The sequence below is a fragment of the Aedes aegypti genome, chromosome 1 (genome assembly GCF_002204515.2).
Source record: "Aedes aegypti strain LVP_AGWG chromosome 1, AaegL5.0 Primary Assembly, whole genome shotgun sequence".
Classification (NCBI taxonomy): domain Eukaryota; kingdom Metazoa; phylum Arthropoda; class Insecta; order Diptera; family Culicidae; genus Aedes; species Aedes aegypti.
Genome location: NC_035107.1, coordinates 257,687,554 through 257,704,632, shown reverse-complemented (window position 1 = coordinate 257,704,632; position 17,079 = coordinate 257,687,554). Strand labels below are relative to the sequence as shown.

The following is a 17,079-nucleotide window of genomic DNA, read 5'->3' as shown; positions in this document are numbered from 1 at the left end:
TTTAAAATTTCCCTAATGACTTTATTTCCCATAGTGGGTCGTATGCCACGATTTTATTGTAACAATTTATCTAAAACAGTCAGTTGAGGATAATAATGCTGTGTTTTCCATGGCGTTCATTTAAAAACAGTTATTTAAAACTAAATCATCATTTTTGGGGTTGCATTTTATCCGAGTCTTTGACTTTCATGTGTGTTATGCTTGCAAACACATGTCATCAACTGAATCACACTTGCTTCGCTCGACTTACAGTTAACAATAAAGATAAAATGTCTTTTATTCAACAGTGATCCTTACCGTTTAAGCAGATGCACCTATTTACAGTGTATGGTTGTGGGCCTCCCTTGGACAACCCACCTCTAGTAATTGATCTAGACATTTCGTTTTATATTTTTTTCTCAACTCGAAGCATTCACATTTTTTTTTATCTATAATTAAAATAAATGTATAATTTCCTATCGATGTGGGACTTGGCATGGTTTGGCTTAAATTTAAAATCTGGCGAAGCGTTTTTTTTTCTCAATGGTCAAAGTGACTTTTGTTTCTGCTAGGCACTTTCGTTTTGATACTTTCTTCTTCACAGCTTTGTAGGTAAATGTGCTTAGCTACCTCGTCTTGTTTCAAGAATAATTTAATAGTTTATCGCACGACGTGTCGCGCCTCATGCTCGTTACGAGTCGTTACAAGGTAACCACGCGGCCTTAGGTCCTAGACGATGAGGTGGTACGGGAAGAACTGAATGGGACTAAAATTAGAATCACAACTTTCTCGGAAGTATCGCATCATCTGCATCATCCGTGGTCATCTTGGATGGGCGTACACGGGATGTCTTGACTAAAACAAATCGTACGTTATGCGTTCCTACGTCGCATGGTCAGGGTGATGATGGCATGCCGCTGGTTCGCTAGTCCTTGAATATCTGTACGAAAAAGAATAGCGTCATATTTTAGTCAGGAAATGCAGTCATAGAATATTCATTCAAAATAATATTTCATAAAAATGCCAAATGCAAAGAATTAATTGAAATCGTTAGAATATTATGGTATTATGATAATACTATTATCAATCGATGCTAAATAATTAATTATGAAAACGAGTTAAAAATTAATGCTTGATGCCATATTCTCTGTTATTATGAATATATAAATGTCAATGAACTTTTTAATGAGCAAAAATCTATTAGAGCAAACCGAAACATGCTTCGCCTCCCAAATACCTTATCCAATGATCCGAAGGCTTCTTGCCTTAAAAGGTGATGTAAACTTAAATATCCTCTCGTTGTGCAATTAGTGTGCGAAGACCGTTAAGTCGAATGTGGAAGTGTAGTTCGGGTGATTGAGTAATTTCGAGTGCACTACACCGTTTGTGTTTGTGTGTACGTGTCAATATGACAGCAAATCAGAATTTCAGAGATACCAACGAGTTTAGTTGTTTTTTTTCTGAGACAAACGCCTTCCATTTTCCCCCATTATTGGACGTTATTCTAGTTTTAAAGTTAGAGATGGTTATTCTTTTGTTACGACTGTTGATTGCTGTTGCAGTTGCCGTCGTTACTGTTGTCGCTACTGTGTATGGTAGAAGTGCTATTCTTATCATTTGTGAACCTAATGTGATCTACTTCGATATCGGAGCAGTTGTCCGAGTAGGACAGTGCCGAATCCATAGATGTTATAGTGCTATTTACTTTCTTATCACTGTAGGCGTCTGCCTTGGGCAGCAGGGGTTCCTCCGGGGAAGAGTTGTTGTTTTCCGCTTCTGAAATGTATGATTTGAAAGGAGGTTAGAAGATATAGAAGTTTAAGTAACTATGAGCTAAATCAGAAAACAGTGGATGTTGTCATTCATTTACCGGTTTACTATTTTTAGCTTACCTTTTTGTGCCTAGGTCATTCAGTTCTGTTTAGTCAGTATGTCATGTTATTCTAATTTAAAGGAAGAAGTCGGTATTTTCGAAAAAAAAGATCATCACATCATTTGGAGCAGCTCATATATTAATTTGACAGGTTCCAGTCTGATGGAATACTTAAGTAGTACAGACCTTGGATTATTTAATATAAGTAATCGCCAAACTTGCATGGTATTTACTAGAGAAGAAGTGTTAGAGATAACGCTCTGCTAGAACAGACTCAGTCACGAGCTAACGAATTGGCATGTGTCAGATGAGGAATAATTATCTGATCATCGCTACATCTTCTTTGAACATCCGAATGTAACTTCGCAAACTTTGCATTTTAGGAATCACCGGTCAACCAATTGAGTACTTTATATTGAATTGGTTGCGACCAAATTTTATGGATACTCTCCGTTTATTGAAAATCCAAGTTGTTTGGATGATGCCGTTGATACTAAAACATCCACACTACAAGCTTTTGAAGAAGCATGTCGTCTGTGGTCTTTGAAGACTACAAGAGGTACCCCATGTTGGGATTCCAAACTATATAGACTTAGGAAACAATGTAGAATGAGATGAAATAGACGCCGTTCAGCTGGATAAGATTCGATTAAGTCAGCTCGCAAAGCATACAAGAAGGCAAGGCTCTTCATTCTGCTGAGCGATCCAGCCAAAAAAAACCCTTGGAACAAATGTATATGGGATATTGAGGGTGCCTTCAATAACAAGTCTTTGGATGCCATATTGAAAGCTGCATGAAACCTTGGGCTGTCTATATCACCAATTGGATTTACCAAATGCTCGAAAACCGACATCTCTTCTCGACATTGTGTCAAGCTGCGATTCGGAAATTGAGTGTTTGTGGATGCCCCCAAGGGGGAGTCTTATCACCACTTTTGTGGAATCTCGTAACAGATACGCTATTGAGACAAACTTATGGATTTGCCGACGACTATCTAGCATGTATGGGCATAAGCAAGCACCTTCCCCAGCAACACACTTTTTATAATTGAATATTTTCATCTGATGTATGACCTAAACTAGTCATTAGAAAGTTGATAATACTCAATTATAATATGTGTGTTGCTCGGGTGATTAGACCTGATGCAAAGTGCTCTTCAGATAGTCGAGAGTCCAAACTGTTACTGATAGTCTGTCAAATCCGGCGACTATTAACAACTCTGGTTTGAAATATTCTTGTGTCGGTAAAAGGATAGCCGAGGAACTGTCGGTGAAGAAGCAGATCCTTATCACTTCAGTCGTCGCGCTGTTGTATTTTGTACAATATTGCTGAAAAAAAAACCTCGCTTTTCGTTAACAACAGCAGCGTGGTTGTTCTGACGGTGGCAAACCGCGCGACGACTGGAAGGTTATAGGACACCTATCCTGAAAGTGGTTTGGAGCATTTTATGCCCTTCATTATAATATGATTCATCCGTCTTATTAAAAAAGATTTTTTTAAGCATTTCAGTTGATATATGAATATGCCAGATATATGAAAACAATACAAATTATTTCCGTAACAAACTACACTTCCAGGTCATTCAGCCAAATGCCGTTTGGCCGAACGCCATTTCGCCGAAAGAGTAATTTGACCGAATGTCATTTGGTCACACGCCGTTTGATCGAAATTGAAAACAATAATGAACTACAGTTATCATGCATTTGGCGTGAATTTCAAAGAAGAGTTTATGCTTAGAGAAGGATAATTCATCATTGATATACTGCTCTTTAGTATTAGTTCAAGAAACAGTCAATTCTTAAAGAAGAACATCGTAAGTGTAAGCAATTATTCACTTCTCTGCTAGCGGTAATAGATGCCAGTAGAGGTATTCGCATTGCGTTTGTATTCAGCTTTTGACAGTAACTAAAATGGTTTACGATTTGTTCGTCCTGTTGAAGCATCGGTTTGCTTCAATGCTCCGAATCGTACTAAGTAAATTAACTCATAATTCTAGCAACCACGAGTTTTGGCTTCTTCTGTACATAACGGAGAACCAGTGAGCCTATTTGACGTAAGTGTTCACAGAGTCGTTCGATTTACTGATATACTCTAGCAACGGCACAGAGCTAATCTTGGAGGAGAATGACATCTCATCTACAGTGGCCTAATTTCATATTCGTACAGGACAAGTTAGAAAAAACCAATTAAATGATGTGTTGTGTTTAAATTACTTAATTCATATTGAAGGGCATAGGTTTCATCTATGCAGTGCCAATCATACAATGACTTCATTTACAATCATCTTTGAATTAATGGAAAAGTAAGAAATTTGTGTCTAAAATTCACCCAATTCCATATTCGTACACCTATCAAAAATCAAACATACAACATTTAAAACTTAATTTGAATGCTCTATTTGATTGCTATCGTCCTTAATTATGATGTTCAGATGCAGTAAAGAACACTTGGAAAATTTATAAGCGGACATATATGAAACTTAGGAAAAAATATGAAAAATACCAGTTTTCCAATGATTTTTGCTATAAAATCCGAAAATTCTAACAACAACGTTAATCTCTATTGGTGGATCCAATCTATAAATTATATTCGTAAATTTTGATAGAATTTTGGTTGAAATGGATTCAATTTCCAGACATCATAAGCAGTTTTTATCCCTTTTGAGTTCAGAAATTGTTATGTCATAACCTCAATAAACTTCTCAAAAGATATTTGTAATCAATATTAACCAAATTTCCATTCTAAACCAGAGTTGCTTGCTGTCACTATCAACGCTTATAATTTGCTGATTTGTACAGGCCGACTACGATACAATTCGGATCATTCCATATCACATCAATATCATGCTGTCTACTCCATCACCAATGCATTGATAGCGATAGACTATGGATAGCACTGATGGGTCAAGTTTAACCTTAAATTAAGCAAATAAAATGACAATTTAAAAGTACGATATTCTTGATAGTGCTGCAGACGGATTGAAACTATGTGTTGGTCACTGAAAAACATTGATAGTGTGGTTAATTACCACGTGATCACTCATTCTGCAGTGATTGTGATCTAGAGTGCGATGTCGCATCACCGCTGTTGGTTGTCAGATCAAAGTGATATTTATAGTTTGCAACTGATATTGATAGTTTTAGTCCATCACCCATCAGCTGATATGACTTATATTGTGCAACTCTGTTCTAAACAACAAGTAAAGGTTAATTTTGAACTTGTCTGAAAAAATAATTTGAAATACGAAGTTTATTTTACGATAAACTACCCTACACTACGCTGTACATATCTCCACATAATTGATGCTATCGTTATATTCAATTAACTTTAAATTCATATTCAAATTATACTCTCCTTCTTTTTCTTCTTGGCATTAACGTACCCACTGGTACAGAGCCTGCTTCTCAGCTTAGTGTCCTTATGAGCACTTCCACAGTTATTAACTGAGAGCTTTTTTACCGATTGACCATTTTTGCATGTGTATATCGTGTGGCAGGTACGAAGATACTCTATGCCCTGGGAATCGAGAAAAATTTCTTTACGAAAAGATCCTCGACCAGCGGCATTCGAACCCACGACCCTCAGCATGGCATGCTGAATAGCTGCGCGTTTACCGCTACGGCTATCTGGGCCCCATATGTTGATATAAAACTATTAAATGATCCATGGACTTCCATATCCTTCATCAAAAACGGAGGTCATAGGTGTCATCTATTGTTTGGCAGTCATAAACTGTATTCATTTGCTTAAATCTTTGGATTAATGAAAAAGTAGTGAATGTTTGTTTAAAATTAACCCAATTCCATATTCGTCCCAGTTGGGACGTAACGCCAGAAAGAAGAAGAAGATCAACATATGAAAACAGTGCCCCGTACAAAAATGAAACTGAGTCACTGTAAGTTTACCTTTGTGCTAAAAATATTTATCTCATAAGATTTTTTATGAGCGTTTTATAAGCCATAACTCTTATAATCTATGAAATTAAATATGAAAGAGCAGCCTATGATAAAAAGAAGGAAAAATCTCTTATAAAAAATCAAGCAAGTGTAATGCAAATAATTATTATAGGGTGCCAAACCTTTTGGGCACTTCCATGATTCACTTTGGCATGGAGGGTTTTTGTCAACCGAATTGTCTGAAACTTTTCAATGAGAAGCGATTCAGTACGTCGAACATTGTGGCCAAATATGAGCTCTGTAGCCATAGAATATCCAATGTTGAAACATTGGAACAAATGTCAAATAAAATAATAAATAATTTCAGGCAAAAATCGTTACAATCTTCTATTGCCACGATTAATGCGTTATATGTTTAGGTTAAGTTAGGTTAAGTATATTAAAAACTTTTTTTTTCTCTTATAAGCAAGTGAAATCAACTCACCTGTAAAAAAACTGAACTGCTACGGCAACTGAAATGTAATATGTTGTTAACAAAATGTTAATTAAATCTTAAATTTGTTTTACCAAATTAGGATGATAGTGTTGTCTAATAACACAGAACACCTAGATATAAGAAATGAATGTAATGTTTGGAATGATACTAATAAAGAAATTAAAAAAAAAAAAATGAGCTCTGTAGCTTTTCAAAAACCCTACTGCCGAAGTGAATCAAAAGTGCCAAGAATAGGATCCGGCTCCCTATCAGTATGACTAGGAAGAACTGCCGATGATTCAAAGGGCTGTGGGTACCGTAATCCGGGGTATCATTGATTAGCGGGACAACATTGATCGCAATGACCGTCCTCGTAAAAAGGTCAATTCAACAATTGTGGATGACATATTTTCAATGCACAAATGGCGATTCCTTTCCTTCTGTTCATCAGCTAATAAACATTGAGGTATTTGCAAAAACAAATTGTGTTCATAAGTAATTTTTTCAACTATTGGAAACAATGATTTTCATGATTATGAAAGAATCAAAGAATCGTGTCTCACGTGAGTTCTGAAAACGATATGAGCAAAATAAATGCAGTTATTACTAAAAATGACATCCCTAAAAATGATTCCTTTGACAAAACTTCCATAAATATGTTCAGTTAAGTATAATTCATAAATTATTATAAATAATGCAGAAATTACTTAGGAAATTGCCTACATTTAGTGTTTCACAATTCAAGACGTTTTTAATTTTGAAATAACTAAAAAGTAAATGACCTGTAAGTGTTTGGTCTTCATATTCGGCTTCAGGGATAATGATTTCAGTAGGTAATGATATTTTCCATATTACCGATCGTTGTTTTCATCGGTGATCAATGTCAGCAAAAATCAGCTAAAAAAATCACTTAAAACATTTTTAAACATGCTTTAAACTTTCAGAAAACGAAATACAGTTTATAGACACGTGCATTGGGTATCAGTAGTGGTTTTAAAAATATAAAACTTGCGACATATGCATTTTCAAAAGATTTTTTTTTTTGAGAAATATCCCAAAAAATGATCAATGTCACCCCGGATTACGGTAGTAGCGTTCGGGGCAGTATCATAGAGTCACCGGGCGTAGGATTAAATCTTGAAATACTCCCGCAGTAATTCGAACGCCGCCCTTCCGCTGCATCATATAGTGGAATCTTATTATCAAACTAGCTTTTTTGAAGCCTACACAACTGCAACGGAGCACTGAGGTGGACTTCTGACCTGACGATTACCTCTTCTGACCAGTGAGGGTACCACATTTGTTAATGAGGCAACCAGAACAACTAACCCCGTGTTAAAGCTACGGAATTGCCCAGTAGATACAAACTCATATCCGATAGCTGTTTATTTTTCTTTTTTTTTTCTCTGGAGGCGAATGACTTTGTAGTTAAAACCTCCTTAATAAATAATAATAATAATAATATACGATAGCGAATAAGACTTCAAAAGTGGGTCATAGGAAATACTTAAAATTACTCCATTGGAAGTATAATATCATTCATTGAACTGTGATTTCCATCTCTTTTGGATGTTCCGACATTCTCAATAGGTCGTAATGTCGATACGTTTCATTAGATACTCCAAATTTTGAGAATCAAGCATGAAGTGGAGAGAATCGAGTTCCAGAATCGTTCGAAGTGATTTTCTATAGGAGGCGCATCAGATACCAGTGAAAGCGTAAGGGGGGAAGCAGATCATATAACTCCTTGAAGCAATGGCGCGTCCACGTTTGAAACTACGGGTAGGACAAACTTTTGCACAGTGAAGCTAAGAAAATTTTTAATTCTTCGGAATCCTAGGCTGGAAATTGAAAGTTACTATGTTTGAAAGGCTGAAACGTGAAGAAATGTAAGTGACATTCTGGTCGGTTTCGAGTGAAGTTGAGGGAATTCTACTGTTTCCAAGCATTATAACGATATTTCCAATGATTTTTTTTTGCTAAAATGAGATGTATATTTGACATGTCTTAAAAAGTAAGTATTGTATAAAACGAAGTACATGGTTGCAGCTGAAGATAGAGGCTGACCTAACTGTGTTGGTAGATATTTAATACTAGATGAGAATGTATTTAAAGTTGCTCAACAATTTGTTTATCTTGCAATACTTGCGTCATAGAATAATGAGCCTTTTTTATCTCTCTCTGATAATTTTAAAACCCGAAATTCTATTCCAATAGAATAGCAACACACAAAAAATTATAGTAATTATTTCAAGGTAAAATTGAAGTTCAGCCTTGCACCGAGGAAATTAGAACACGCCGTTGGCTACGGGTCGTCAAAGAGTCTCGTCCGTCTTCGGAATGTCCACAAAGTCAGTTAGCAACTGGTATTCAGCGTCAATTGATAGTCTCATATTTATTGTAATCAACTTTAAAAGTAACCTTCGGATGTGGCTTACCTTTTTGGGCCTTCGCTTTTGCTTCCTCCTCCTGTTTCTGTTTCACCGATTCCGGCGTCAGCGTCCCGCTGTTGACATTCTCGATGGCTTGTCGTAGCTGGAATAATAGATGAAATATGATTCCGCTATTCGCCTTCAATACTAAAAATTCTCACCTCTTTGAGGGCCACCACGCCTACCAGCTTACCAACGTTCGTCACATAAGCATGGTTGATGCCCACCATCGAGAACAGCGAGTGCACCTTCAGAATGGAAGTACGTTCCACTAGCTGGAATGGCGCAGGGTCAATGTGTAGATTTTCCACGTCAATTGGCTTGGCCATTTCTTCCAGTTCCCAGGCTTTCTGGTCTTCAGCCGACATGTCTATAACACGTTCTCGTGGCAGTTGAACCTTCTTGGAAATTCCGGGCGTCAGTGGTATTCCTTCGGTACCAGAAATGCTAGGTGTACCGATGGAACCGATCTCTGGATCGGGAGTAACGTCCTGGAGTGTGGCCGACTTGCGGAAGATGATGTCGAATGCAGACCTAATTCGACTCTCGGTGCCTCCGGTGATGGTCGTGTACGGTGTATGGGTCGGGCTGTGCGGTGAGAGCGGCGTGAATCCCTTCAATGTGAATGAGTTAGTCTTCTTGAGAATGGACTTTTTGGGTTGCGATCCGAACACGGGACTGAATCCGGAAGAAGTTTCTTTCTTTGCTTGAGGTGGTAACATTTCGTTGTTGGCTCGTTCACGGAGCTTGAGAATATCTGGAGCGGGGCTAACTTCAAATCTCGATGGACGACGAGTTTTCTGCAGTTCCTCAGCTTCACGTCTGAGTCGTTCTTGTTCTTCACGTGCCTTCTCCTCGGCTTCCTTCATCCACTTGGCTGCCACTTCTAAGCGTTTCTCCCGTCCAATGTGTTTATCGATCATTTTGATCAGCTCGTATCGTTGAACGCTACCGAGCAATACAGGGCTCTCTGGACTGTCCACGATAGGTAAACTTCTCAAGCCTTTGTTCGCCTTGAGAATTTCTTTGAGCTTCTGATACGAGATTCCCTTCCAAATGAATTTTACATCACGAACCATAAAGTCCTCGACGTAGATATTGTACATTCCTGATCCGCTTGGCAGCAAATCGGGCAGATAAGGTAGCTTCTTGATCAGAATAATACTATCGTACATGGACGGTTGGAGGAGTGCAGCTACTGCATTCGAAACCAGTGAAGCAATCATCACCGGCACTATGTGAGTAATTTGGCCTGTCATTTCGAACACGATCACGCCCACTGATACAGTGTGTGTAACGGCTCCAGAGAAGGCAGCGGCTCCCACCACGGAATAGCCACCCGGGATAATGGGGGCTAACTTACCACCATAACGAACTCCCATTGGGAACCACATGTGCATTGCTTCACCAATTATCCTTCCGAAGGCGGCGCCAATTTTAAACACGGGAATAAAGATACCAGACGGAACCGGAATGGTCGAAGCAACAATAGAAAAGAAGAACTGAACGAGAAGAATAATGTTATAGGACTAAAGCTTTATAGTTTATATAGAATCATGGACTTACCGTAAACAACAGATAAACGATGAGATTGATTAGTACATCGCCACTGCCCGCTTTCCAATTGGACACGATGGCTGCTTGCTCAACGGTGTGCACAGTGTTGCTCCAGGTGAAGTTGGAGAAGAGCTGGTGGACCTGCTCGTGTGTGCTCAATTCGCCGGCAATGAACTGACCGAAACCGAGAGGGAATGAAAGGGTGGCCACTATCAGTGACACAATGCCAGGGTACAGGAATCGGCTGAAAAAAAAGTTGGTATTGGGAGGAGTCAGTATTTTTCTTGGGATTGGTATCGTGTGACCAAGCTACTTACTTTTTCTGTAGGAATTTGTTCATCCGCTTGTTAGATCGCATAAACAGGACATACTTCCGGTGGACCCACACATACAATGCACCTCCCAGGCCGCTAACGAGGCTGCAATACAAAAGTCAATGTTAATTTTACATTATCAGTCGATGATTTCCATGGGATAGCTCAAGAAATTATCATACTCACCCAATCAGCGCGAACACGAACAGCTCCTGCGGATCAAATGGGAAGTCGGCAGTAAAGTTGGTGGCAAACAGGGCCGTCACGGTGTCCGCCTTCTGAAACCACACGGCCAACAGTCGGAACACGGTCGCTCCACATACGGCCGCAAAGAAGCCCCGCCAGTAATTTCGCACGGCAAAATATGTCGTTGTGACCTCGATGCTGAAAAGGACCCCACCAACTGGTGCAGCAAAGCAGGCACCCACACCGACAGCACATGCCGCGGCCAGCATCTCCGTGTTGCGGGATTCATTCTCGTAGATCGATTGGAATGACGTGATGATTTTACTTAACAACTGCGATACTATACTAGCTATATGTACAAAGGGACCTTCCTTGCCAAGGGGCATTCCGGATCCCAGGGTCGCCGTCAGGCCTATCACTTTGGCGACCAGCGTCTTGAAGGTGAGATACTCTTTCAGGGCCACCCCCCGCAGGATGGTTTTCATCTCCGGAATGCCGGAACCTATGCTCTGCGGTGCGACCAAGTGAACGAAACCGGCCGAGAACAGGATCAGGCACACGGGCAAGGACACCCACGCTAGGTACTGTGCCACGGGATGATTTGTGAGATCTCGATACAACCATACTCGTGCTAGCAAAAAGAGGGGTTAAACTCAAATCACTCTATCGAATCAGAAGCCACAAGCAATCTTCCATACTCACAATTTGTGCACATCGAGATGCCTTTATCCATCACGTAGGACAGTAGGGCCATGATGATGCCGAGCAGGGCCAGGAACACCCAGTCCTCGCCAAGCCGCGCGAAAGTATTCCGCCACAGCCATGAGGAGGCTTTGAAAAATTTGTTATCCCGCACTCCCAACAGCTCCTGAAACGATTTCCATCTATTTTTATATTTTTGAGTTTTTTTTTGCGAAGAATTTAATCGTAGACGGGCATGGAGATTGGAGTGTAGATTTTTTTAATTGTTGGAAATTCGTTCAGTAGAAATAGTAGAACAAGTAGTAGCGTGTGGGCCAAAAGGATGTTGGTATTCGTGTCGTAATTGGTTTACAAATCAAAGAAGAAGAGAAAAGAAAATATCATATTGGTACCGATCATGATTGGAACGTGGGTGACGTGGAATGGCGAACTAGTGAACTATTGGGTCGAGTGAGGTCCAGAAGATGTAAAAAACTGATTGAGGTAATTTTGTGAAGTTTATGCAAGCACCTTCTACGTAAAACGGGGTAGATGATTTGAAGTCTACAGTAGTTACTTGCGAAGTAAACAAAAATAATGAATTTAATGACATATCCAGTAAGATGAGCTGTTGGTCATCTTCTCTATAAGTAAACTTATATACTCGGATAGTGTCATATTCCTTCAAGAAAAAAGAACTTATGAGCTAAGGGTCATTCACATACAACGGCATATATCTCAAAAAGTATAAGAGATGGATAAATCGTGTCTTCGACAAAGTTCTTTCAAATGACCAATTCTACAACTTTACCATAAATACCATATGTCTATCTAAATGTTATGAAAAAATAGTTCTTCTATCTCACTGCTAGGTGGATTGTTCACAATACTTTTTGAATCAAAAGATGCGCTTTAATATACCAAGAAACTTCTCCAAACAAACTATATAGCTAAAATCAACTTTTTGGGCGCTGTTCACTCGACTTAAGTCGAGTCTAGTACACGACACTGAAGACGGCCTTACAGTTGAGGTCGAAATACGCGTATCTGTCAAAGGATACAAACTCTAGTGGAATTAAATGGTATAGTACTAAATTCGGTTTTTCATCTACTTATAGGTATTCTACTAAACAGCTCGAAGATTTATTATCATCCAACACAGTGGCAAACGTGCACTTTTATCAAACGTTTTCTGCGTTCTACAACTTGCGTGATAGTCACAATGGGGTGGAATGCACAATAATGTGGCCACTATATTAAGGAATTTTAAGAAAAACGCATCAGCGTTTGAGAAAGGATTGAATTGGATAACCACGTGTCTTGCATTTGTTTGATCCTTCAAATGACCCTTTTCGGGGGCCCCGGGGTGCCTAAAATTAACGATTTAGTTGCCATTTTGTATCGAAATATCTATAATTGTTCTTCTATGCTTGATACTTTTAGAGAATTTAAACGGTTTAGTATCCAACAAATCTATAGCCAATTCTTCATGTCATTACATCCGAGTGGCCACATCCGCTACATTCTAAACGGTTCACAACTTTTCATCTTCAATGTTGAACGCATTTTTAATACTTTGAGCATTTTGTATGACAACATGACAAATGCTTAGTTCGGAGTTCTGTATCTCGGCTTCTAGTGCTCCAATTGACCTAAAATTTTTATCACAACTTGAAAATATTTCAAGTTATTCTCAGTCGGAAATTCATGAACTTTTTATTTACAGCTAATCTCCCATTTAGACAAAATATATAAACTTGTAAATAATTTTTAAATCAAAATGTTAAGAGCATTTTGTTCTTCTGCAAAATTGTTGAATTTGCGAAGACAAACGGCTGCAGGTCGTTAGGCCGAATGCCATTAGACCGAATGTCGTTAGGCTGAAAGCCATTAGGCCGAATGCTGTTAGGCTGAAAGGATCGTTGGACCGAAAGGGCCGTCAGGCCGAAATAACATTTGATCATTTACTACTATTTCAAATGTCTAACACATTCCTTAGTGTTTTTTTCCTTCTTAAAGGGCTGTTCTTTCTAGTCATATTGCACAACGGATATTGTGGCCTTCTAGGTAAAGCGAATTATCCCGATCTAACAAATAACAATCCATTGGACCTGAAAATTCACTCGGCGGCTTCTAGGGATAATACAAGTTATCCTAAACTATCCCTGTTAGTTACCTATTAGACCTCACGGTTCTTTAGAACTATCGGTCATTTTCGGCCTAAGGACCCTTTCGGCCTAACGACCCTTTCGGCCTAACGGCATTCGTCCTAACGGCATTCGGCCTAACGACATTCGGCCTAACGGCATTCGGCCCAACGGGATAGAACCGAAATTGTAAATAAGATTCTAATCAAAATGTTAAGAGCATTGTGTTCTACTGCAAAATTGTTGAATTTGCGAAGATAAACAATTTTAGCAAAATTGATTGTAGTTAAAAATGCGTCTAGCGATTCCTGAAAATATTTCTCCTGATATTCTTGTAGGAATTCCTTCAAATGATCTAGCGAACCATAAAATTATTTCTTCAGGGTATCCACCAGACACCGTTTGTGGAATTAGATAAATCCTATAAGAATTTTTTAAGACAATCCACAACGATTTTACCAAGATTGCTCTTAGATTTTTCCTAGGTGGTATTTCATTTTGCAAACAAGAAAATCCCTCCCTACTACAAGAATGGAGAACGCCAACAAGTATTTGCTCAAGAATGCTTCTCATGATACATTTCAATTTATAAGGTACCGTGGGGTAAGTGGATACAGAAAAATCAATAGTCACCTTCATTGTTATGTACGGCTAACGTGAATAATGTAATTCAAACTTTTTTCTGTGGATAACAAATGATGGTCTTATATACTTCAAATCGACATGTATTTTGATTTTTTTGATTGCTATGTATTGAGTATGAGGCACTTGAAAAATTGCGCCAAATGATCCACTTGCCCCACCATGGTGGGGTAAGTGGATCACCAATAAAAAAAAAAATCTGTTCTCAAAACAAATGTGGTGTAATTGTGTATGGTAGAAATGATATTGCTCTCGTTCTTGTTATTAGTGCTAATGTAATGTTACATTTAAATACTTTGAAATAAGAAAGTATCTTTATTTAATCAAAATATAATGAAAAATATGTATGGATTAGTTCACACTAATTATAAGAAAAAAAACATTGTAACTGAAATAATTTGAAGAAAATGCAACCACTTATACACATAAGTTATACAAAAGTATTGTAGGATTATTCCTAACGATGTTTTCGAAAAACACTCGTCATTTAAAAATATTAGTTACATTTACTTTTGAATAACAAACTGAAATTCTTCTATTCTAATTATGAATATATTTGTATCATCTGTCTAGAACAATTTATATGGTCAAATAAGGTACGGTACTATGCGTTCAATTGGAAAATTAGTATATTTTGCTCTTTTGCAACTCAGCTTAGATAAACCATGAAAAGTTTCATGTGAGTTTTGAAATTATTATTATTTTTTATTCGTTTGCAAACCAGAAAGGTTAAAAAACATTTAGGTGGATAATTTCAATTTTTATATGGTCAACTTGACAAATTTAAGCTGGGAATGGAAAAAAAAAGAAAAACAACATTTGCGGGTATGGAAACTTATTAAAATTCTCGTAAGCAGTCTGCCAATAAATGATAAAGATACTTGATCCATTTACCCCACCCCATTAAAAAGTAGGGGTAAGTGTACCATGTACAATAAATCTGTATTTATTTATAAAAATGACATATTTTTCATTGTGATTCATTCAATTAGAACTGAAATGCTCACCTTGTGTTGAAAAAAATAATAGTATTCGATTTTAGACAGAAATACAATGGATTTTTGGTTGATGAAAAACAATTTTCAAATAAATCAATATATGCAGCTAACAAGTTTGTTTGTGTTAGTGTACGTGTATTACCAGTTTTGCAATAGTATTGGTGTGGGCGTAAGAATATAGCCTAAAAGGAAGCAATGGTGCGAAAACATTCAACATATTCAAGTATTTATGCTTAATGTTGACGAATGATCCACTTACCCCACTGATACACTTCCTCCACTGTACCTTATAGGAATTATAAAATATAAATTTTCATCCAAGCATTTATTCAAGAATAACTTTAATTCCATCAAAAATTCATCCTTCTGTTTCATCTTACTATACCTCCAATAATTCGATGTCAGATAATTAGGCCTAAGTACGATGGCACGAAGTACGTTAGGCGAAGTTAGTATGGCAGCACTGCCCTTCTATGCCTACTTGTCCCATGTTCTAACTAAGTAAACCTTATGGACCGCGGGATATATATGTGTAGAACGGCAGTGCATGGGTCATCAAGCAGAAACTTTCAATAATTTACAAAAACCGTTCTTTCAATGATTCCTTTAAGTGTTTTTGGCATTTTGGTTTTGTATCTGCAAGAATTACCTACCTAAATAAAAATAGATTTGTTTTCAATACAGATTTTTTTTCTTTCTTTTTATTTCTTGGCCATTCTTTTGAGTGGTTTATTAAAGTTATTAGTACAATCACAGTCATTAGATATTTTCCTTCTTTTGTACGTTGGCTATTTTTCAAAGCCTATTTGCCGGTATACCATGTGCAAACATTTATACGAAAAATTTTCATATAAACATTGGATGTTAATTCTAGAAATGTTGTTTTTATGAATAGTGTTTGGCATCAAAGATGCTCATAATTTATAAGCAATTTTTGCTTCATTTTTAGTATATGCTATTCTTTCAATATGTATTGTTACAGTGAATATTGATACATAAATTTACTTCATACATCATTAAACTGGCGTCAGTTTCTTAATCCAGCAACCCTCCCTGTCATTTTGATCCTACGGTCATCATAAAAAAATATATTTCATATGACGATCGATTTTTGATGAAAGCTGTATATCTTCGATTTTCAGCTCATTCGACCTAATGATCTATCCAACCTAACGTATTTTGGCTTAAAATACTTCGGCCTAATGTCCCAGCACCCTATAATTCTTTTTTTTCGAATTACTTCTGGTGATTCTACTAGGGGTTTTCTCATTAAAAACCACATAAAATCACGTTATAATTCACTTGATGATTCTTACAAAAAAATCCAGGACATTACTCTATAAAACTAATCAGGAATTTTCCAATTCTTTAGAGTTTTTAAAGCTACCTAACTCTTCAGAATTTTTGAAACTTTCCCACTAGAAATTTCACAGGAGAGATCCCAAGTTCAATGAAAACTTTTTTTTAAGGTTCTAGTACGATCATTGAAATCCCAATACTTTCGTTCTGCTCTTATGGATGCTTTGAAGGATTATTCTAAGAAATACTTCAACAAGTTTTGAGGATTCTTAAACAAATATGTTAATTTATTGAAAAGCTGTTCCTCTAGCGATACTCCCACGATTTTTTAAAGGAATTTCTCCATTTAGGGTTTTGTTTACAAAATTTAACCAGGGATACCAGGAAGAGTTCTTTCAGAGATTTTTTTTTCAAACGTCCTGTCTTCAAGCGACGCATCCAGAAAATCATGCAATAATTCCAAAAAAAAAACAGCCTTTGCATTCTTTGAAAAACTCAAATATTCTTGGAAAGTTAGGACAAAATTATAGTACAACTCAATTGGCATTTTCAACCTCAAGTGACCTTTATTGGATTACATAAAAAATGCAAATCTTTTA

At 37.4% G+C, this 17,079-nt stretch overlaps 1 protein-coding gene across 26 annotated transcripts in view; it reads right to left on the bottom strand.

The window, feature by feature from the left end:
* The window catches only part of LOC5567294 (chloride channel protein 2), a 167,937-nt gene continuing 150,858 nt past the window's right edge, over positions 1 to 17,079 (bottom strand). For 18 of the 26 annotated variants that reach the window (XR_002498647.1, XR_002498646.1, XR_002498651.1 and 15 more), the window contains 8 exons: positions 11,416 to 11,581; positions 10,714 to 11,344; positions 10,531 to 10,632; positions 10,223 to 10,457; positions 8,818 to 10,158; positions 8,663 to 8,759; positions 1,217 to 1,755; positions 1 to 919 (listed from right to left, as the gene is read on the bottom strand). Coding sequence is in view for 1 of the 26 variants with exons in the window: in XM_021837639.1 (XP_021693331.1) it covers positions 905 to 919; positions 1,685 to 1,755; positions 8,663 to 8,759; positions 8,818 to 10,158; positions 10,223 to 10,457; positions 10,531 to 10,632; positions 10,714 to 11,344; positions 11,416 to 11,581 (2,658 nt within the window). In the remaining 25 variants the exon portion in view is untranslated. Of the gene's footprint in view, positions 920 to 1,216; positions 1,756 to 8,662; positions 8,760 to 8,817; positions 10,159 to 10,222; positions 10,458 to 10,530; positions 10,633 to 10,713; positions 11,345 to 11,415; positions 11,598 to 17,079 lie in introns of all 26 variants that reach the window. The other 8 variants (XR_002498656.1, XR_002498660.1, XR_002498662.1 and 5 more) reach the window with 2 other exon arrangements.